Raw genomic sequence first — 24,205 nt, forward strand, 5'->3', positions numbered from 1 at the left:
TCTCTGCAGAGGGTAGGCCCATTTCGGAAGAGATACTTCATAACCTTTCTGATATCTTAATCATGGTGTGTCGTAAACTTTTTTAATTCTTTGCTCAGTTTCAGATGCCTGTAAAAAAAAGAAAATTTGTAGGGTTAATAATTGAACTGTTATTCACATGCAACAGCCGAGAATGATATTGACATAGGCGCATAATGTCACGGGTTCCCTGCGCTGTGGATCTGAACGGCACGGCCGGGTCTCGTTAAAAGGAGAGAAAGAAAAAGAGAAACGGCTACCTGCGAAGCTGGTGTCTTCATCTTACCGTCTGTTGCTATAGATGTTATCGTCTCGATATCGCGCACGCCGAGTCTTGCCTGCAATAAAAACAGGCGGGAACTCGTTTTACTCGCCTGTTCCAGACGTGTTGTGCGTGGCAATAGCGTGTGGTCAAGGAACAAATATTGTCATGGTTATCTGGCTCTTCTGTGGAAGAAAAGACTAGTGATACTCGTGGTCGTTGCCAGAAACGGGCTCACGACCCAGCCCTTTAGTCCTTTGTGCTTTGGCAGAATGTCAGTCGTGTAAACACCCTGTTATCGATAAGTTTGAATTTTCTCCCCTTTTTTTACTTCGAGTCTCCACTGTCGAAGAAGAATCCTGGGAGAATCCTCGCCCCGTGATGTAGGCCCACGGGATTTTGTGCAGACTTGACCGTTCACCGGATCATCAACGACAGCCGCTGTATTGTTTCTACGGTAAGTGACCACTCACATTAGTGCGAATCAGAGCTTGAGCAAAAACCTTTCTCCGCGTCTAAATGAAAAAAATATTCATTACAAGGATGCAGAACAGTGGTTAACCGTTAGTACCCAGAAGTGTTGACTGAGTGAAGTAGGCCTGTCTGTGTTTAGAATGCTATCAAGCATCAAAGGAAACTAACTACAAGTAACAACAGACACAGAATCACTTTATTTGGGACAGAAGTAAGAACACAGCGGTCACTAAATAAGGCAGGTTTTATGAAGATGTACCACTACCTGTGTGGAGAGACCACAGGTCTATGAAGACCACTTTTTGTATTTCCCTTAAGTGGTCTTTCTGAGCAGGTTTGACTGTAGTTTGATGGATAATAGGTGATAACTATTGATCCAGACAGAAAAATTCAAAAGCTTAATTGCAAAAGACCAGGGATCCATTTTTTTGTCTGATAAAAATATACAACATTTGTGTCGAGCTGGTAATAAACAGAAATGCGTGAATGCATGCCATCTGGTGTCAGAGGCATCACTGATATGGAATTAGTGTTCTCTAGGCCTTGGACATATTTTTGCATAATTTCTCCGAAAGAATGACGTCTTGTGAATTTCAACGACCGTTCAATTTGAACAACAAATTGAAGGTCCACGTAACTATGTGCTACTTCTGTATGGTGCAGTGCAATTTTGGGGGGAAAAATGTTGCACCCTGACTCCACTTTTCTCATCGTATATATCATCTAAATAAAAATCAGTCATTACAGAAATGCAGGAAAGACACAAATTCTGGACTGAGAAACATTTACTGATGTTGTTGGGAAATAGGCCTACTTAAAAAATTCTCTTCACTCCCCATAGACTTTGTACACAAATGCTGAAGTGGAATCAGGATGCAAATTTTTTTCCATTTTTTTTCCATGCTGGGCACTGTATTTCTTCATTTGGCATTTAATCTAATTAGTCAGCGTAGCCGGTCATTGTGCCACTGCCCGTAATTACACACGGGCAAACAGTTTGTTTCATTTCACACACAGGTTTTGGTCATGATTAGTGGCCGTTTGTTTGCTGTCTGACAGGTGTGGTATTTTATAATATTATGACATGACCCTGACGTGAAATTTTCAATAAGGCAATATCACCCAGGCCGTAATATAAACAACTTTTCCCATTATTGAAAAGGCTCACCTTGCGTCGGACCTCACCAAACTAGGCTATATCCGGCCGTGGCACTCGGAAAACCCCACAAATGGCAGGAACTTGCCAGTTAAAGACTTTATACATGAGTCAGCCTTGTTCAATTAAAAGAGAGATAAACTCTTCATTTGGGGAATCTGACAGTGAAAACAAAGCATGACAGAAAATTTTAAATCACAGATTAATTCCTGTCGTCTCTGTTGTTTATAATAACACTTGTGGGTAAACAAGTCCCTTCAGTCATCTTTTTCTTACAATCTGACAAAATCTTGCAAAAACACCCAAACATACAATCAAATAAATAAATGGCTTTAGGAAGACATTGTTGCTATTGATGTTGTTTCTGTTGCTGCTAGTGTTGTTGTTTGTCGTCCCCCCCTCCTTTCTGTCATTTCCTTTGATCATCTATAACAGCGGGTTAATTTGTTCTCCAATAAACCCCACTCTGTACTAATGATCCATGGGTGCTGTACTCACGATTTCCAGTTAGGCTCAGTTTATTGTACGCCACAGCTGATAAGAACAAAAGAAATTTATGCCCAGTGATTAAATAAGCACTTTGTTAACAAAGCGGACGTCTCTATCAACACATACGTAGAACCAACGCAGTGCTAACATTTGACAAATTATGTTAATTTTTCTATTGAATCTTTTCCCCGCCCGAGCTGTATAGCTTTGCCATTCTGATATCATATTTCACAACACAAACATTAACTAGGAGGTTATGGGCTAGCCATAATTTCATGTCTAACGTGCTCTGCAGAGAATTCATGACTGGAAAGCTCATTGCTGTGAATGAGGGAACCCAGAGTCTATTTCTAGCCACCACCACCCCATAAATATGTAGAAAAAAAGCAGTTTATAATTTCATGCTTTCTCTTATCCAATCAATACATTTTGCATGTATTTATCAACAACAATGAAAAATACAAAAGAATAAAATACATGAAAAATCTAATTATCTTTCTCATGCTCTTTTTGCTACATCAACACATTGCCAGAAGACATCAACCGTAGCAAATTAATGAGAAGCACACTTACCAAGCTGCCTTGGAGAACCCCTTCGTATAAAACAAAGCCTTTCCGCAATAGAAAAAGAAAATACACGTAATAAACATGAGAACTTATATTAATATTGATAGTGTTGCGAACAATATTGTATTGCGATCGGCAAAGTGTTTCCTAAACTGTGATAATGATAGCATGCCGTGAAATACATTATTACCTGCTAATAAAAAATAGCACAGGCTGAAATGTCAAAACATAAAACAAGATAAAATGAAATTACATTAGGTGAGAAAATTGAACACGACAAAAGAGACTTGCCGTGCCAGTGCCTTAGCAATGACACTCTGGGATAACGGACAAATTTTGTAAGGAGAATCCAGATTTCATGGGGGAGGGGAAAATTCTTTAGAAAATTACAATGTACTTTCAGTTTCTGACCATGTGCAACAGTAAAGCCTTAGGATCAGAGCTGACATAATAAGGCAATACATGTCGATTTCAAACACTGTCCATAGCGTTTGTCATTAATATTCCTATATAGCATGCTCAGTTTGAACCACGGTAAATATCTTCTTCATGAAACATGGTAACATCACGACGCATTGTAATCCGAAGTGCACGAACATGAGGGGGGGTCACAAATTAAACTCATAGATAATGGGCGAGGCCAGACGAGGAAAAGGTAGCACAGCCGATTGTATCCACATCACGGTAGCCACGGCAGAGTTGAGGAGAACCGCATGCTATAATTGTCTTTCGCTGAGACGACCCCTGCTAAGAATTTTTACGCCGTGGTCGTGAGATTTGAAGACCTTTCAGTTTCTTAATCTTTAATACTCGTCATCTATCGACAGATTATGTTTTGACAAAACAGATATTTAAAAGTGTCGAAGAATGAGCCGAGTGATTTGATAATTGGCAGGAATTCTCGAATAGTACTCAAAGAACTTGACAGGTGGTATTGAAAGGTAGTGTTTATCAAGGGTCAGCACGGTGTGCATGGCCCTTAGGCACTGAAATCATTCCCACGTCGTTAGATGTTTAGATGACCATTTTAAGCATGCACGTTTTGTTTCTATGGACAGTTCTTGTGGTTTGGATATTTAGAGAAAAATATTAATCATGATTGTGAATTGTTGCAATAGTTCGTAAGTAATGCATGCAGACAACCTCATGATACTGTATTCTCTTGTTTCAACCAAACATTAGTCAAAGCTTGCCCTAATTCTTGCAAAATTTTGTTTTGATCAAAATATTTACCACTCAAATTCTTGCTCAGCTTCTCTCAAAGCTGGTCATTTCCCTCTAAATCAATAGTGCAAACAACTGTGGTCATTTCTTTCAAATCTACGTTTAATAACATTGCCCAACATACTTTCATCGATCCTATTGTAGTATGGAAATTACACGATAATGTAATTTGAGGGTAGACCTATAGAAAAGATCGAAAACATGATCAAAGAATGGTAACTTCAGAAACTTGCACGACTAAACAAAATCACGAGCTTGTTTACGTTTGCAATCTCTGGTCAAATCGAGATCAGTGAAGAACAGGAAAAATGGTGGAGAATCATGAGGCTTTCTCCAACAGGAAAAATTAAGCACTGTAATTCATCTGGAGGTGCATTCGCACATGTTAATTTTGCTGTTGTTCGTTGCGTAGCTATTCTCTAGGACCAAAGTCCATTTGGTTTCAGTTGCTGCTGGCACTCAATATCACTTTTCAAGTTAATCACAAACAAGTATCCCCACCTGCCAGGTGAGATAGAAATGTTCCCCCAAAAAAATGAATAGCAAATGCTCTTTACATTTTTAAAGGTTTTTAACGGAAATTATATTCATTTTTTTCCCTCCTGGCTCATGATAAAGTGTCGTATCGGCTACTTCCTGTCACCTCCACAACAGGAGTTCCACAGTGAATGTTGACGTCAGCATAGGCTTATCATTACAGCGGGTAGCAAAGACATCATGGAAAATAGGACGAGTTATTTCCCTTTATAATAAAGACGAATGCTGCATTGTTGATGCCAATAAATTTATTTCTTAATTCATTTTTAAATTGAGCAGTGGTTTCACACCGTTTCATTGAAATGTGACTTTATTTCCACGATTGGTTGTGCATCACCAAAGGGCAAGTGGGCGGTAAATAGTATTAGGCCTACTCTCCCACTAGCGAAATCGACACCCAGAGATGCCTCAAAATTACTTGCTAGTAATAGCGCATTTAAAGATAAAAGGAAAAGGGAAAATTCAAAATTTGCCTAGATACACAGCGTTCATTTTTGTACATATCATGAATAACTTGCTGATCACATTTCATTGACTTATACTACATATACGACTTGAACACTTTGGTTTACAGTAAAAGAGTGTTTTTTTAATTGCAGTTACAATACATGAATTAAATTCGGGAATTAAAACTGTTGATAAAAGACACCAATAAAAAGTCACAGTATACACCACCAAAGCAAAAATATCGAAACCAAATGTAACAAAAATTGAATTTTTTTATATGCCTGACCATTAGACAGATGGGCGTGTATGATAAATCCCAAGACCCATGTCCAATTTATTCGGCTGCAACTTGAATTTGCACACGAGTCTGTGATAATGGCTATCCCTATGGCTTGAGTTTACTTATCAGAGCGGAAAACCAGTCAGCTAACTGGCTGGTAAATCATTGCTCAGAAGTCTAGACTTTCACAATGTAATGACTCTGCACTATGCTGACAAAGACTTGACATTGGAAGTCTCGTACGTTCGCAACACGTAACATTTTCCCTGAAATTCAGTCAGATAACTGGCTGGTAAATCATTGCTCAGAAGCCTAGACTTTCACAATGTAATGACTCTGCACGATGCTGACAAAGACTTGACATTGGAAGTCTCGTACATTTGCAACACGTAACATTTTCCCTGAAATTCAGTTATATATGGTGTTTATTTGGAAGGACAAAGGTGTTAAATGGTTGACTTTGTTTCTCCAGAAAACAATTTCACAGAGCTGGAAAACAGTCACTTCAAATCACCCGTATTATAGCTGTGAGGAAAACTGCCTATTTATCCTGAAAGATAAGAAAAGAAAGATACATTGATACAAATACTTCTGCAGAGCGTAACAAAAAAAGAAACAACATTTATTGTGAATTTTGTGGAAATCGTGTCAGTTTTACACCAAAATGACCAGTAGCACCTTAAAGTCACAGATTCCCTCTTTCCAATGATGTGTTATTTATTCACACATGGTCATGGTTGGCTGAACGATCATAAAAAATTACCCTGATTTTCGATGAAGTCTTTCTGAATTCACCAAAATGTGGAGGAGGCCCCCACCACTTTGCAAAGAATTCCACGGTTGTATGGGCCTACGTATGGAAATTCAATTTTGTGAACAGATTTCAGAAGGCTGCAACCTCCTTATTGTACCCATCATACAGGAACATTTTACCTCGTATTTTTTTTTTACCATATCCATCTATCTTTTGTTCACAATGCTGGAATGTCGAGTTAGTGAACTCCGTTGCCATTTCAAGCGGACCTGTAATGTCAACACAGCTGCATCAACATGCATGCGATGCGGCGTAATTGCACGGCGGTACATGCAGTAGCCATCATGCACGTAAATGCTTACACAACGTGGCATTGATTTTCATTTTTTCTGTCCTCGGCATTACGACAGATCCCTTTACTGTACGCTTCAAATACTGCCTAAATATGGTCGCTAGTGTTGCATCCATTCTCATTTTTTTTCCAAGTGACTAGGGATTCTTTATCCTAGTGGGATTTGTAAAACACTATATCTTAACCCTAACCTTACATAATACTACATATTACTACTTGTAGTAAAATGCAGTAATCAGTGCTGCCGTTTGTAAGAGGACATGACCGTATTGCTCTCTGAAGCCATAAAATACAATAGAAAAGACAATATACCATACAGTGGTGTGGCACTATGAATGCATGGCTTTATTGTTCTCTGTACAATAAAAACGGAAGTCACCTAGCCGGAAGTAGTAATTTCTAGCGCTAGGTCCTTCAGGCTCAGACTACTACTTAGTATTTTGTAGCACAGAGTACTGTAAGCCAAACAATATGCTTGGCGGTTAGGGTTAATGTAGTGGTAGCACTCATATAGCCATCTTATAGTTGTAACTCTGTTACACTACATAGCTATACCCATTAGAACAGTTCACACAGGCCTAAATGTCCTTTTTCGACAATCATGCACTCATACAATCATACAGCTATTCTTGAATGCACAAAAATCATTTCAACGTGCGGTAATTCATCATAAATTCAAGAAGACTATAGTATTAAACTCTTCCTGTGGCGAACAGTTAGCAGCTCTAATGTTGATAACCTTCAGGTGAAAATTTCAAGATGAAAACAGACAGGACTGGTTCTTCAATGGTGTCTTCTTCTTCGATAACCTTGTAAAATCAGATCTTTTGAATGACTTAAAATGCCATAGGTGAGGGGAAATATTAAAATATTTTGGGCCTTCGCTTGTAGGGGTGTGCATTGCGGGTAGTTTTGGAACCAGGTACCCGTTTTTTGTCAACATCGGGTACCTGGGTACCCGGAAAAGAGATCACTTAATAACAAATGGCATTGCACACGACCCTGATGGACAATGTACCCGAAACAGGGCTCTTTTGGCTATATAGGAAGCAAGCAGCACAGTGTTTTAGACATAACAGAGTTAATCTCTCCTACCTTTTTATCAAACAAAATTGTTTCCTTCAGTTTGCTAATTGTCTGGTACATGAAAGATTTTAAATGCTTTAGTACATACAGAAAACATTCTTCCTGCTTTTTTGTTCAATTCCTTATCCATAGTTTCGCTGAATCACTGAGGAAATTCATACTGCTTTAATTTAAATGTAATCTTGAAACTGAAGTTTGAATGACGACTACAGCATATTTCTTGGTATCAAAAACTAAACTGGTTCTCTGACTCTTTGGGTATATGGGGAACATTCAGTACTTTGGTTACTAGCTAATAATAAAAGTCGATCACTTCTTATCACAGAAGACAAAATTCCTTCGGTCTCTTGTTCATATAGGTTTTTTACAGTCATTTTCCTGGTTCCAGGTCGTGAAAATTTTTCGGTAAAATTGCAGCTACAAAATCCTCAAATTCAAGCAAAATATGGTCAGAAGTCAACTTTGAGTTTTGGAGATACCTTAATTGTTTTTTTTTTCAAAATCTAAGCTTTTATATTTGGACTCAAAGGATCGACAAAAGTGACGACGACACCTTTCTTAGTTCTGGATCGGTTTAAGATCAAGACAAAAACGTCTTCACAAATAAACATTAACCATGTGAAAAATCCATTCTCAGCCAGAACCATTGTAAAATGTTACTTTTCTAATAAAGAATGTCTTAATTTTGAGAAAATTAGATGAAAATAAAGAATTCCAATGAATTAAAAAGTAGAAATTGCTTAAAATTTGACTCGACTTTCAACTGTACAGCGAGCTATCGACGGTACCCTCCCCGCGCTGCACAGTTGACGAACCCATTACATCACATACACTTCTGCTGCACCTGTGTAGCTCAGTTCGCAACAAATTTGCGTGGTAATGGGAAAAACTTTCAGTTTTCTGTCAATTGACAAAGAAAACAGAAACTCTAAAAGTCATTTTGATTAAGCAGACATTAGATACAAAGGTTTATATGACTGTTCATTCTAAAGAAGTATTTGAAATCACATGCAGTGAGTGGCCTATCGCCGGTGAATTTTAGTGGGTTTTCGCTCTTCTGGAACTAGGAAAACGACTGTAGTACAACAGGCAGAGTGGATAACAAAAGTAGCTGTCGATCTCTGAACTGAAGTATTATGTATGACCGTGGGACCGGGTTTTCAGCGGCACGTTGATTTTTCAGGAAGTCTGCCCTTTCGTAAGAAATTTCACAGACATTTTATATATGGATATTTGTTCCTAATTTATTTACACATTTCTTTTGTTTGTTTTTACGAGTACCCGGCCCGGAAAAATGGAACCGGGTTTTGATATCGACGAGCAGGTACCCGGGTAAAAGGCACAGGCCTATTTGCTTGATCCATAAAATGATACAGCTTTCTGTTTTTACAAAGGAATGTTTCCTGTCATTGATAAATCCTGCTTTTGTTGTAGGTGTATACGTTTTCTTTTGGTGGTTCTTTGTTTTTGTTTCACATGCATGCTGATATTGTGCTGAGACTCTTTACCAAAGCTAGGAACAATGGGTGTCAACACGTTTCTTCTCTCAAAATCTCCTATGAGACTAAAGAAAGTAAGAAACATTGATAGCTTTGGTCGGTCCACATGTCCTGTGTCCTGAAAACGATATGATCTGCAGTTGAAAGACCGACATTACATAAAAATTAGTATGAAGAATTCGGGGAGTTTCATTACAGATGGCATTTGTTAAAAGGCATCTCGTTTTTCTATCACAGTGTGGAAACGAGCTGTAAAAATGATGGAGAACTACTGTGTGCTAGTGGTGATTTTGTTGAGAGCCTCGACACCATATGCACAGCAGCCAACACCGAACTCCTCGGTTACATTGACTCCACAGTCAGCAGTCGACACCATCACCACAGTCTCCCTGAGTCTGCCGCCCTCAACCAGTGCTGTACTCACGGATACCATGACATCAGGGACATCTGGTGTCCAGTTCACCACCACCACCACGCTGCAGCCCGGTTTCACCACGGGGTCAGTAGCATCCACTGCTGCTCCAAGTAGTCCATCAACTGAAGCGCTATCGGAGGATGTCGACTTGAGGTGGCCGCTGCACATCGTGGGGTTCTTTCCGATCTCCAGGGATATTTTGCACAGAGGGAGCAGCGCCTTGCTGGCGGCAAACCTCGCTCTGGAACACATCAACAACAAGGCAGATATTCTTCCGGGCTATCAGCTTGCCATGAACTGGAATGATAGCTTTGTAAGTAAATGAAAAACTCCCTGGTAATTTGCTTTATGACATAGGGTGACATTTGAAATAAAAGGGAAAAGAACTTTCCTACATATCATTCCATCGGGAGTCTTAAACTAAATGTTTCTGTCGCTACATCTTAGTATAAAAGCCTACTTCAGTCACGCTATGTTGATTAATATAGCACTATGCTGTCTATCTGATTTACGTAGATTTTAGCTCGTCTCCATGAACTCTTGCATAATTTATTTGCTTGCATAATTATTTCAAACTAATGCACTCGATCACTTTTACTGTGAGCATCGACACAATTATGCACGTGTATGCTGAGCGTGGTTTTACCGTACCTCTTTAAAAGATTTATTATCAGTGTTTATTACACTTGTGTGTAGAGGTTGGAGCAAGTTACTCAACATCGTCCCATCTCAGTACGGTCTGCATCCGCTCTCTCAACTAGGGAGTGAATGCCTAAAGTATATAATCTGCTTTTGATGACTTTGCTCGTGTTCGGTTTGCAGGTTTTGTCATTCCGCTTGTCACACCAATGTAGTGAGCAGATGAATTTATCGCAGAGATTAATCTGCAATTTGCCTATGCATGTCACATTCATGTCAACTTTACATAAGCCGCCTTGTCAGCTTTGTCGTTCCTTTGCCGTAGTCATTTGTTATTTCCACAATGTGTCTGTTCTTTCTACGTGACTGAGCATTCAGTCTCAATCACCAAGTAGACATCAATTGCTTTCCAGAGAGTCACTTTACTTTGTCTTTAGTTTACTTGGTATGTTAAATCCCGGGGAAGTTTCTCCGGGATACAAGCAACATTGAATGAGAGGGGTTGTAGGGCAAGCTAGGAGAATATCTGCTCCCATTTCCTTTCTCATAGCTACATGCATTAATAAGCAAGATTTATACAAAATTATTGTTGTGAAGCTCCAATATATCTGTTTTTATTCCTGCAACGGTAGCTGGTCTCTTTTTTGTTCGTTATCATAAGCGAGGCTGCATTGATTTGATTTGTTTCTTGTTTTATTCTGGTTTGATTTTTTGTTCTTTTTTGGGGGGGTTTGTGTTTTATGTTTTTGTTTTAAGTTTAACCGGCAGGGTCAGGATCCTATTGCAAACGAGTCATTAGTTTTTCGTCATACTTTTTCAATTCACATCGTTAGAGGGAAACTATGGCATTAGTAAAACGCACGTTGTCAACATCGGCAGGACTTTTACAGCATGTACACAATACAAAAATACATATCCCCAGCTAGCTAATGGTGTGGCTTTTTATGCGCAACCTTCACTTTTTATAACCGAAGACTGGTATGATCAAATCGGCTGGTTGATATGGAGGTATTACTTCAAAGTTTGGCTCGCAACACCTCTCATCTTAACTATGAATGAATTACCGACTAGGGCCCACCAACTATTTTGTTTTCTTATTTTTTTATGAGCTTATGTCTTATATCCACCGTTATAATTTATATTCGTCTTGGTTTGGTGTAGTGTAATGCAGGCATTGCTACACAGGCCCTCTTTGAACATATCAACTCTGGCACCAAGTACCACATGCTTCTCGGAGCCGGCTGCTCCTCTGTAGCACAGACCATCTCCTTAGCTGCCGACCTCTGGAACATCATCCAGGTAGGTAGAACTGCAGCATTGAACTCAATAGATCGTCAGAGACTCAATAGTGATGTATAATAGTTTGAACCATTTTGATATGAAAATCATAACAGTCTCAATTTCATATTGTCTGTCGAACCAAATTTGTAACTTTAGAACTATAAAACAATCTCGTGAGTTTAAATGAGGTTAGAAGTTAGAATCCCCATTGGGTATAGAACTTACACAATGCCATATCAAGCACTGCCTGGCATAAAACGTGACTGTGGACCAGTTTGTGCAGTTGCCAGCAAATTCTTCATTGTGGCACTGAATTCTCTTCTTCCTTTGCAGTTGTAGGAAATGGTGATCATTTCAACTGTCACTACAGAGTTTCCACTGTGCCAACCTTGTTAACTTAAAATTCGTCTCATGGAGAAAGAACTGTACCTATGCCCAAGTTGTAATTGTTTTAGTTTGCTCAGATTAAGTCATCCGGCTGATTTTGAATGGTTCAGCTTAAAGGATGTTGGTTCCTTTGTTTGTAACTAATAGCTGCTTGTGAAGGCAGAGTTCAACAGTGGCATAGCTAGGATTTTACTAGTGGGGGGCACCAGCATCTTATGGGGGGGCACCAGCTTTCAGTGGTGTGTTTTTTGGGGGGCCAGTTTTTGTTAGCCTTGTTCAATATCCAATCATTTGTTAGTTGGTTTTTTTCAGTGGAGGGGAACCAGGAATTTGTGGGGGCTACGCCACTTGAGCTCAAATCCAAACACAGGTGCAATGGATAAGCAGTGACTGTGTAACTGGCGTTTTGGGTGATCTTTCTCCAGGTATCATATTCCGCATCTAGTCCTGCACTCTCTGTGCGCAGCCAGTACAAGACTTTCTTCCGAACCAATGCTGCCGATTCCCAGTACAACAATGCTCGCTTGGCAATGATCAAGCGATTCAACTGGACCAGAGTGGCCACCCTCCATGAAAATCAAGAAGTGTTTTCAACAGTATGTGGAACATACCTCTAAGCCTCCGCCTTTAGTTAAGCAAATTTTTGCCTCCAGCTTGAGTGACTTGATTCAAATTATATACCCAAACAAGTTTAAAATTCTTGTTTGCCTCCACAGAAAAAATCAAATTGAAATACCGGTATGTCTGTCTGATGGCAACACGTTTGCTACTTCATCTTTTTACAATCTTTCGTCTTTTGTCATTTTCCAAGTCAATCAACGACTTCAGTGCTTTACTGGCTAACAACGGAATCGATCTGATAACGTCCGAGAGTTTCACTGTGGACCCAGAAGAACAAGTCAAAAATCTTAAGGTTGGTAGCATAAAATACAGGTTTAGAGGTCGACGTCTTTATGATTATGCCATGGATAGCTTTTCTTTCCTACACATTAACTGTGTCAGTTTATTTTCCAGGGGAATAACGTTCCAAGTTTCAAATGAAATAAGTTTCATAGAATCTTAGCAAGTTAGAATAAGTGAAAAGGAACCATACATAGATTGATCCATGCTGGATGCATATGCAACCTGTTTCCGCCTTGATATGTCTGCGGATTCATTTCTGTAAACTCCTTTCACTTATAATTTGACACTGTTCGATATAATATGGAGCAGGTTATCACACTTACAACTTTGCCTTGGCATCTATTTCAATGGGTTAACAGGTATGTTTATACTTTGAAATTTCAGAGCAAGGGAGCGTGGATCATCTTTGGCAACTTCTACGAGAACATGGCCAGACGTGTATTTTGCCACGTAATTATTGCGGCTTCTTTCCACTGTAGCAAAAATTTATTTAAAGTCAAGCATTTCTTTTAAATCCAAATGGGTAGTTGGTATCAAATGACATCAGTTTCTCATGTACCTGGCAGGAGGGCGTTCAGGCATTTTTTCCCACATATGCCCCTGTGCCTGGCAGCAGACCATCATTGGTAGTCAAACTTAGCCAAAGAGTGAGGAGAGGCAGATTGAAACTTCTGCAGCAAACTCTGATCGTAATGCCATATGGTTGAGCAACACCATTTTCTGTGTGGGACACCATTAGAGAATTTTTTACAAGTACTGCATGCTATTTTAAGTACGAACATAAACCGTCTAAGACCCCCTCCAGACATATGCACTTAACAATGTCAATCTCAACATATTCGGTCTTTGTCTTAACTTGCCCGTGGTTTAAACGTGGAGTTTACTTTGTTCATGGTACCCAAAGGCATACCGCGAGAAGCTCTATGGTAAACACTACGCCTGGTTCCTTCCTGGCGGGTACCAGGATAAATGGTGGGAGGAGCCAGATGATAGCGTTTCCTGCTCTCCAGAGGAGATGTACAAGGCAATTAAGGGGTACATCTCAACGGAGAACATCCCCCTGAGTATCTACAAGGATAGGATAACGGCGTCTGGTTATGTGAGTAGAATCAACACACACATACAAAATGATAACGAGGGAAAGTCGGGTCGAAGCGTTTATTTTAGCGACCCTGCAGGAGTTTTGGAGGCAAGTTTGTATTCCTTTGGGTCAGTATTAAGGGGTTGGCGTTTCCTTGGTGTTAAAAGGACATATTCTACACTCCTTTTCCTGTGGGTACTCCTTTGACGATGTTTTTTCTCAACCAAACGGCCTCATATCTCACTTTCTTCCTTTTTCTAAAGTCAGTCTTACCTTGAGTAAGTAACCAAACAGTGTCTCCTCGTGGTATACCAATAGGCTTAGGCTTGTTAATGACTTTTTCAAAGCCAAAATACATGTGTAAATGTTTAAAATTATTTTTTAAAGTTCATTTACTAACAGCTGATGATCAAGTGATTTAAATACAAAATGAGGTTTTCTTTCCATTTTTTTATACTCATAAAAAAATTTTTTTTGAGGCAGGCTTCTGTTGTTAACCAGGGCTTTAACAAATCTTGTAGTTGCCAAGCAAGTCACATATTTTGTTCACCTATTGAATAATTCGTCAAATTGCCATTTTCGTCTTGTCCAGACTGCGAGAGAATACGAGGCTATTGTGGACGAGCTCTTTGCGGCCCATGAAAACTCCACCTCATTCGACGCTAACAAGGCGGCGGCTTCCTATGCGTATGACGCCACCTGGACTATCGCGCTCACACTGAACAAAAGCTTGAGTAATCCCTCCATTCATTTCTGTTGTTGGCCTTTTTGTTACCCTTTAATGCTTCTTTCGACAAAATTTGTAGCAATGTGCTTGTAGGTTTATGTAGCTCCTGCCCACCATTTCGTCAGTTCCATGGTCAGGAGCATAGATTTTCCCAAGGAAATGCAGACAGCAGTCGTAGAACAATGAACCAAAAACAGGGGTCGAAGCTCCTAGGCAAATTCTCAGAAATGGCCGTTTTCTTTTCCCTTCCTTTTCTTTTTTTTTGTGTTTTTTCTGTTAGTTTTTCATTTTCACGCCCCCTGCAAACAGGGATTTTTTTGGGGGGGGCACATCCCCCCCGGCTATGCCACTGACCGTAAATAGTGCCAATATTTTCAGTTTGATCAATCTTCTCTGGCCATCAAAATAATGTCTTCACTTTGGGCATATTTTCTGCTTTCAGGGTCTTGCTTGTTAGACGTCTGTTTATACAGAGTTGTTTATTGTGTGTGCAGATGAGCAACAAGTATATATACTTCATGTATATTTCTGCTTTCAATATTCGCAGCTTTAAAAGTTTACTTTTTAAATAGAAGTAAGGGTTCGTCTTCACGACGTCATGCTAACAAGTGTATTGTATAAAACCTAAATGCTACCGGTATCTATCCTCCAGGCAACTTTACAAACGGGCTGAAGGATTTCCACTACGAAAATAAGAAGATGCGGGAAGTTTTCATGGATACTCTGTACAACTTGCAATTTGAAGGAGTATCGGTGAGTATCGCTATTATATCAGTATAAATCTTATCCTAATCTCAAAACATTCTTTTCGCTCTTGATACTTTGTGAAACTATAAGATTTACAAAGTGTTGAGTACTTGAATTGTTTTTAGTTTAATGCATTTTTACTTGAGGTATTAATACAACATCAGTGTTCATGTTCGATTGCAATTCAGTTGACTAGCGTAAGAATGACATGGATAGAATGAAGGATTTTGTCTCCTTCGTTCAAAAGAGATTGGCTCGATCCCGTCATTCTCACTGGTGTTTTGTTCAAGACGACATTGCTCCTGATAACACGTCCTGAAATTCGGAAAAAGTTTATTGAAGATTTCTTCTGACCTCAATGTCCAACTGCCACAATGCTTGGCAGTCCACAATCTTTACGTATGTCAGGCGGTGTTTGAATCTAGCATTCTCTGGCCAATTTAGTTTCTATCATTAGTGTGCACGCTGGAAAGCCGCATAGACAAACCATACAGCCGTCTCAAACAAGCTCTTATGCAAACTAATGGCGGATTGTCTAAGGTTCATGTTAAAAGCCTGATGCCAGTGCGGATTTCATTTTGAAGTTTATAAGAATATGAATGTAATGGAAACAACAGTGTTTTGCACATTTGCAGGGAACAGTCAGCTTTACCAGAGATGGCAATCGAGAAGGATTGATTGAAGTCAGACAGATGAAAGGTAAGCTAAGATTTGACCACACATGGAACTTTTTCACTTTTAAACCGTGTTCATCATGCAATTACCAAATGCATAAACTTTAGTATGTAGTCAAGCTTGTTACTTTTGAATCAATCACTGATTATCTTGTATTTATGCATTCAATCGCTCAGACGGCACCGAGAAACCGATTGGCCGCTACTCGCCTCAGGAGGAGGAGCTTATCCTCGAAGGTATCGAATGGCAAGGTAAGTCGTACTTGCATGTTCTCTGAAGCAAGCATATTTTCCAAAATCCTCGTGTTATGGTACCTTATCCATATAGAAGTCACGTTCACTACTGATGGCACTAAACGGGTCATTAGTATTTCAATTCTGCATTTGGTTCGTATTGAAAATGTTGTTGGGACTCGGTTTGACTTTACTTTTTCTTAGGTGGAGAAGCCCCTAAAGACGAGACCACTGAGACAAATATCACCTTGTATGTTCCGCACACCTATGTCTATGTGGCCGCCGGCTTCTCCAGTGTCGGAGTCACGCTGGTTCTAGTGCTTGCTCTCTTCATGGCAGTTTACAGGCAGAGATCGTACGTATTGGGTGAATTTGGCATATTTTAGTTACACATATACATGTATTGCACTTACCGGTTTTTATCTCTGGTGTGGTGAAAGTTTAAAAGTGAAGTTCTTGTCTGAGGACACCCTCTATGAAAATGAGGGGACGTTGTGGAGAATCTAAGACCAAAATAAACTGCTGTCCACGATCCGAGGGATTGATCAAAGCTATTAAGGAATGTTCATCAAGAATGTAAGTCCTCCAGAAGTTGGAGGGGTTAATTTTTTTCACGTTAACTGAGCATAGTGCCCATCTTGCATTCCTAGTTCATAATAGTAAACATTCTCAAACCCGGAGGTATCAATTGATATGTACGGACTTAATTGTCGTTTGTTTCTTGTTCTGCTGCAGGGTGTTTGGAAGGACCATGCCTGGCTATCTAGGAGTCATGTTGTTCGGCTGCATTCTCCTCTATGGCTCTGTGGTCCTTCTTGGGTTGGATAGCAGTCTGGTTGGAGAGGAAAACTTTACCATCATGTGCAAGGTCTTCATCTAGCCTTCCTTCTGTTTTACATCGTATATACATTAATTTTTACACATTTATAACACACATTTTCAAAGTACACTTTATATTATGTCATTCCTTATGTATGAATCTGTCCATTTGAAAACAAGAGTAATTCTGGTATTTCTTTATCGGATGCAATCTTCTTATGCTTATTCTCTTAAATGTTTTACAAATGCATCACAATTTCCTGCCTGTTTGGGTAGAGTTATTCATCACACGTAAATGAACCACTCCTTACTATTACATTTGTATGCTTTTGTGCATTTTATCAGTTCTTTGAACTCACTGATTTAAGTTTAATCCAATATCGTAGTTACCCCTTATTAAATCATTCTGGTTGCATGTAGTTATTAAATTGAAAATCAAACACATTTCACTTACATGCTATCAAAATGTATTAAATTTTCCTTTTCTTGATGTCATTTTTCCACTTTAAACCATTTATTTGTGGTTGTACAAATTTCATAGCTGAGTTCTTCAACATTAACCATTGGATTCGCCTGTGCATACGGGGTTCTATTCGCGAAGATATATCGGGCGCACAAACTGCTGGTGACGAAGGCTAACCTGTGGAAGCCGGTAGGTACTACAACATTCAACTTTTCAAGTGTGGTTTACAAGCTCAGTGATGATATGCCAGTGAAATGTTTGCACAGAACACAACAAGTTAACTGTAACTTAAACTGTTAAAATGAAGCAACGGAAGGATTACATCAAAACGTGGGAAATATTTTGTCGATGCACTCAGTGCTCAGTAAAACAGAAAATTTGTTCAGAAGATGAACATATCGTCAATCAAAGTGAAGGATTTAGATATTCAAGCAAAAGCTGTACTGCACATTGGAAATGGATATGTTTGTATAGATGGATGATGTACTGTATAGATTAATCCGATCAGATGCCCTAACTGCGGTGGCACCGTACTCACAGGCACATCCTTCAGCTTGATGTGCGCATGCATTTAACACGACACCCTGTTGGTCGAAGAGGCATGTAACGCATGCGTACCACCTATCCATGAGCATTGTGCCACTGCAGTTATGGCTTCTAATTCTGGTAGTCGAATTACACTATTGTCAAAGAAACTGGAAAGTCCTCAACTTGGACCTTTTCTCCATAGGATCCTCACGGTGGTCACATGGCCCGCACCATGCTGATCTTCTTCGTGGTTGACATTGCCACTCTGATTGTATGGATCGTCGCTTTCCCTATGGAGTCCACCACGGAGATCGTGGAAAATAGGGTGAGACAATGACTTCTACCTGCCAGCGGTCTCGATTTTGCCTGGTACCCAATATATCGACAACTGATTTGGTTGTCCTGATCGATCTTGGCTGGGCTGTCAATTTATCACACTGGTTATGACTGTACACAATCCTGTGAATAAACTGCTTTCGCTTGTCGATTGGTCATGGATGGAAATAACACACCCCTATAGGAGACCAACATCCAGTGGCTTCATCCGTGTCCAAAGTCTCAAACCTCAACTCATTTCTAACTGTTGCATATTCCTGAAATATGCTCTTTTATCAACATTTCTGTCCCAGGAACCTTTAATACGCATTTTCAAAATGTTCTTGTCCTTTCAGTTGAATGAAGACGAGAACACCTTATACAACGACCTTGTTGAGTTCTGCAGCAAGGGCGATGCCGTGTACTTCATTGTAGGCCTGTTTGTGTTTCACGGCCTAGCCCTCTTGCTTGGTGAGGTGTCCTTTGCATTTGTATGTATGACATCATTGCATATGCAGATGTGCAAAATACAACTTTATAAGTTATCGGCGTGATTCGATAAATTGCCAAAGCAATCAAATACGTGTAGTGCGAATTTGCAAAAGTTGAATGCATTTCAACTCAAGCGAACTCTCCTGCAGTTGTTTCGAAACGTCAAATTTGCTTCGCTTTGGTATCTACCTGACGTCTTTAGAGTGCAAATTGTTTTAGGCTGGGACTCGGACCCATGACCTCCTGCTTACTAGTTCAGACATTCAACAATTGGGCCAAATTCAGGACTGAACCTATTAAAATCAGGAATTTTTTTATAGTCTGACATCTGATGGCTTGTTTTCGGTTCACCATCAGGTGCTTTCCTGGCCTATGAGACGCGTGAATTAAAAATCCTCTCCCTGAATGACACCTTCTGGACTGGCATTGCCATCTACTGCGTGGTGACGCTCAGCGTGGTCAGCGCACCTCTCTCCTTCATCCTCAGTAACACTCCGCAGATCTCCTACGCAGTCATTGGAGCGCTGACCTGGACTGCTGTCACGCTGACCGTGCTGGTCATTTTCGTGCCAAAGGTGAACAACAAACTGCTTGCCTGCAAATTTTTGTATTCTGTCAATATTTCACCGTCAACCACTGTTCTAAAAATAAGGCATAAGCACGGGCCACAATTGACCCAAGTAATGGCAAATGATAATAAAATCATGTTTTACAAATATGACTGCCTTGTGACATGTCTTATAATTGAGATCGAGAGCGGCGGGCAGTGGATCCAGAACCTAAATTTTTTTTGGGGGGGGGTCAATTTTTTAGGGGTGGGGGCAAAATTTGAGGTATTTATTACGAAGTTTTCTGGAATTTCTTAGGCATGAGGCTAGTTTTGAAGGCTTTTTAGTTTTACATAACATGCTTTGGAGAAGAAGGTATTAAAATAAAGTCGTCCCCAACAAATGTTCTTCGGGTTTCCATCTTTGGACACCTCTGATGATTAGATCAGGATTTATAGTTATTCTTGTCAGCTTTATGGTGAAACCTTAGCTTGTTTGTCATCTTGCCGGTCTCAATAATCCCCGTGCTTTAGCTGGTTGCCTTGCGTAGCACACTCGGTGAGAAAACAGACCCGGACTACCGCACGGACGATGAGATCTACGAAGAGGAGGTCGATGAAGAGACTAAACTACGCCACAAGATTGACGAGGTAGGCTGCCAATCTCTAGTTGAGTTGAGCAAATCTTGTTACTGAACTGAAAATATGATGTAACAGGGTTGTAAACAAAACAAATCAGGATTTTGATAATCGAAGCTCGGTGATATACATACGAACTGATGCTGGTCTTCGTGTCTGAGTGTTTTGGTGCACCTTGCCTGATTTCCTGACCCTCCTATTTTTCAGGTGGATCGAAAGATTGAACTAGTGAAGAAAGAAATCAACATCCGCACCAGCTACGGTCGCCAGGGCATCAAGCGGGGCTGCGGCCTCTGGTGCTTCGGTCACTTCTTCGGTTGCAACTGTGGCCACCTGAGCAGCGAGGTGGCTGAAATCCTGGCCTCGACCCGCGGCGAAGAGGATGACAGCGGTGAGATCCGGGCCCTTTCCTATGACAACAAGGGCCTGCAGGTGTCAGACTGGCACCTGGACGAGGCCTCACCCGTTATAACCCTGGGCGCAGCGGCAGCAACGGCTGGCGAGGCGGCATCGCTGGGCAATGGCGTGGCCCACTCCGCACCCCCAGAAAGTGATAGCCGTGATGCGTCCGACATCACGGTGGCTGTGGAGGCCTACCACGACCCGCCCAATTACTCCACCGCAGTGGCTGAGAAGGCCTCCAGATCTGCGTTTACCGCCACCAAAGGCAAGGCTGGCTCCACCCCATCAGCCGATGATGACAAGGACAGCGATGCAGATGATCGACCGGGAAAAGAGACCCAGGGCGTCTGCGAATCGCCGAGGGTGCCACCAATCGGCATGAAAGGTCAAAATGCGACCAGCGATTGGATACCCGGTGAGCATGATGGGGATGACATAGAAAGCACAATGATGTAAGGTGATAACCTGTCGTCATCAATATGAAGTGGATGTTGATAAGTTATCTTAGTCTGTGTGAAGAGATGACGGTTAGTTTGTAACACACTGTGTTAACGTGTATTACTATCGAAGAGGCTTGAGAAAATATGCATCTTGCCATGTAAATGTGATGATAAGTGTATTGTGTCAAAAACTCATTGCACATATTTACAATATTGTATTACACCTGGCACTATTGCTTCTGTTGGTTTTAGGGTCATATTTGGTATCACAGGTGTCGATTCTCGTCAGTTTAAGATAGTTATAATGACATATTTTGATTTAACTTTTGCACCCATCTGTGAAATAATGCTATATTCACACTGAAAACGGTTGATTTACTAATCTGCTAAATTCTACTGATTCAGAAAAATATGCTGATCAGCCTAAATTCTAAATATGTTAGATGATAATAAATTACCACCATCATGTCACTTGGAAAAGATTAGAAAATTATCTTTATTATGTACAAAGATATAGCTATATAATGTCAAATTATAGCACATATAAGAGGTAAAGGAAATCATATCATTGTTACAGATCATGAATACATGTAATATTCTAAATATGTAAATATTCTTATGTATATCTTGATTGAGAAAACTCTCCCATTTACGACAGTAAGTCAAGTTTATCGAGTAATCTCTAAATATAAATGGTCTGATTGTATATTTTGATTGTGAGAATCAGATTTTAAATAAGTGTTTTACATTTATATATGGGACTCATAATTGGCAAACAATTTATAAACATTAGGTGAAACGACCCACATTTCAGCAGTGAGTGCAGTTTTGTTAAAAAGAACCCTATACAATGTTGCTGTTTAAGGCTTACATTTGCGACTGGGAATAAAATTCCCTGATTTATTGCCATGTAAGGAGCATATCAGAGCAGAGCACTGTACTGTCAAGTAAAATTAGCCTTTGTACGAAACTGTCTTTTTTGTGTGTGATTTTTCATACACACAGACGATTTTAAGAACTGGGACGAGAAATGCTTAGTCTCAAAACGAAAGATGGTTGAGAAATGTAAGAGGAACAGTCGTCTACATTCCAGAGCTGCGGGTAACACCACCTTGATCTTATCAAAGGAATTTCCCCTTTTCACGTTCTGAACTTAAGTAGGTGCGCTTTGCATAGGGGGCCTACATGTACGCTTCCTTTCCATAAATATAGACTGAAGCCTGTTCAACCGAATCCTTGAACCAGACGTGAGTGGTAATCATTAGACATTCCTACGTTTATGAGGTATGTATGTACTTGTAGGTTGAGGAAAATTGCTTGTTAACGGATGCATGTTATACGTGTGATTTCATTTGACAGGTTAGAGGTGTAGATTTCACAACAAAACGTATTCTTACGTTAGCTTATAAATAATAACACGAGAACACTATGTTGATATTGTCAACTAGTTTTCTGAGCCGCGTACTTTTCCTCCACCACGTTGTTTGAGGATACGGAAGTATAAATATACGGACGGTGTAATGGATCTACGTGATTAATTTTCATAGGCGATTGCATGCACGCACGCCATACAGGAAAAAAAGGTAAAATGTTGTGATTAAAATGTGAGTTGCACGAGTTTCTCCATGCAGTGTTGGAAATGTTTTTTTGGTTTTATGATCCAAGTCGTACACCGTCTTCTCCAATCAAGTTGTCCACGGGTCGAATTGTTGTACACAGAATATTTCTCGGCAGGGAGAGGCTTTTTCTTTCATGGGTGTCTACGCGGTTTGTAACCGTTTTACGTACTTTGCCATTTGATCCGACTGGATTTTGGGGCTTGTCAGATTAGCAGACATCGTGTTTCGTTGCATCATTATCTCCCGTACTGGTTATTTGCTACAACGCTACCAAACAGTCTCCAGAAACCATGGGGAATAAAACACAGAAACCAACGTGACAACGTCTCTTCAAGATGATGCGTCCCTCCTGCGTGACGCACGACCTACCACCACAGTGGTAATCCACAAAATTGCAACCAGGTACCATTTAGATCATGTGATTCCATAATAAGCTTCCCAGGGCTTCCTTTGTGCAACAGAATAAGAGTGGGTCTCGATCTCCCCATAATTAAAGTCATTCGACCTGCAAAATCCGTGGCTTTGTGTTGTTAAGAAACTAAGCACCATAGCAAAAGTATTCACAAACAGGTCGTGCTTTTCTCCATCGGTGAACCTTTCAATACCCTCTTGTTTTCAGCCGCGTGATTACTTCACCGAAGCCGCAATTTTATGACGCTCGTGAAGATTGAGATTGCACTTCGTGACAGTAGGGTATTTCTCTCCGGAGGATTTATGGTGTCCATTGTTCGTGAAAGCGTGCGTAACGCAATTACATCTGGGCAAAAGTCTAAACCTATTGAAGCAAGATAATGGGTGCAACTTGCCGAGTTCATGCACTATTCTGAATCCTTAATGATACGCATTACTGGATGTATCGAGCCTGTTATGGTTCGTGTTCTGCCTCATCGTCCCAGTGCTGTCAAGGTTCCCTTGGCAATATCGTTGTTAAAAGGTGTTCAGGGAATGCAAGGGGTGCAGTTTCCGAAAAGAACGGCAACATGTGATGCGAATGCATCACCAGAACGGTGGAAATGGATGATAAAAAAGCATGGAAATATGTGTTGCATAGGTGCTACCAGATTGACGATTTTAGTCTCTTCGACGGGCGATCGACGGGAGTGTTCCTCGAGCGCAAAAAATAGTCGCTTTTTTAAGTTCAAATCTCTATGAGGCAAGAAGTGGCGTAAATCCCTTGTGGCTTCAAGTTCTTGTGATCACGGTGGTGGGGTGTAGGCCCCTACACTTGGCATATGATGCAAGATATGGCGCGGAGAGAACCCCGCCTTTAATTGTGTTGGTCATTGCTTGATCGGAATCTCGGGAATTCTTTACAGACTTCTAGGGGGGATGTGTTGGGTTACAATAGTCTAGAATGTGTATAGGGATTGCACGTGTGGGAGGTACCCATCGGCCCCATATCGTGCACGGTATCACGCTTAGGAGACGACCGAAACCGTCACGGTAAAACTGCCCGCCCGTGGTAACTCAAAACGCGAAGGGGGTACTGACACAATACCACGAAGACTGGGAGGGGGCGCTGTTCATGATGTACATCGTGTACAACTGTGTTTAGCCATTAAACACTCTTCTAAACAAGATGAAGGAGGGCCTGGCGTTTCCATCCTGGCAGAATGTTAATAAAGGCAACAAGAAAGATTCTGTTAGGATCTAGACGTCAGGTCCAGCTACTTGTTTTGTAATTTAGGTCGCTGTGGCCAGCATTGCC

General features: G+C 40.5%; 1 protein-coding gene across 1 annotated transcript; it reads left to right on the top strand.

Moving 5' to 3' along the window:
* Positions 1-295: 295 nt before the first annotated feature.
* Positions 296-22,495, top strand: LOC110985516 (gamma-aminobutyric acid type B receptor subunit 1-like). Its single transcript, XM_022246592.2, has 19 exons — positions 296-737; positions 9,383-9,873; positions 11,361-11,498; positions 12,293-12,463; positions 12,679-12,780; positions 13,155-13,220; positions 13,675-13,869; positions 14,444-14,585; positions 15,231-15,331; positions 15,961-16,024; positions 16,177-16,251; positions 16,438-16,588; positions 16,969-17,101; positions 17,594-17,704; positions 18,246-18,368; positions 18,715-18,829; positions 19,208-19,425; positions 19,932-20,048; positions 20,244-22,495. The coding sequence occupies exons 2-19, from the start codon at positions 9,403-9,405 to the stop codon at positions 20,892-20,894; spliced, it is 3,144 nt and encodes a 1,047-aa protein (XP_022102284.2). The 5' UTR covers positions 296-737; positions 9,383-9,402; the 3' UTR covers positions 20,895-22,495.
* Positions 22,496-24,205: the final 1,710 nt, after the last annotated feature.

The sequence above is a fragment of the Acanthaster planci genome, linkage group LG18, assembly GCF_054643075.1.
Source record: "Acanthaster planci isolate LZ-2023a linkage group LG18, COTS_SCS, whole genome shotgun sequence".
NCBI lineage: Eukaryota > Metazoa > Echinodermata > Asteroidea > Valvatida > Acanthasteridae > Acanthaster > Acanthaster planci.

Coding starts and splice junctions, on each gene's coding strand:
- LOC110985516 (XM_022246592.2), top strand. CDS start 9,403: ATGATGGAGAACTACTGTGTGCTAGTGGTGATTTTGTTGAGAGCCTCG. Junction 13,221..13,674: donor CCAGACGTGTATTTTGCCAC/GTAATTATTGCG, acceptor TGGTACCCAAAG/GCATACCGCGAGAAGCTCTA. Junction 14,586..15,230: donor CACACTGAACAAAAGCTTGA/GTAATCCCTCCA, acceptor TCTATCCTCCAG/GCAACTTTACAAACGGGCTG.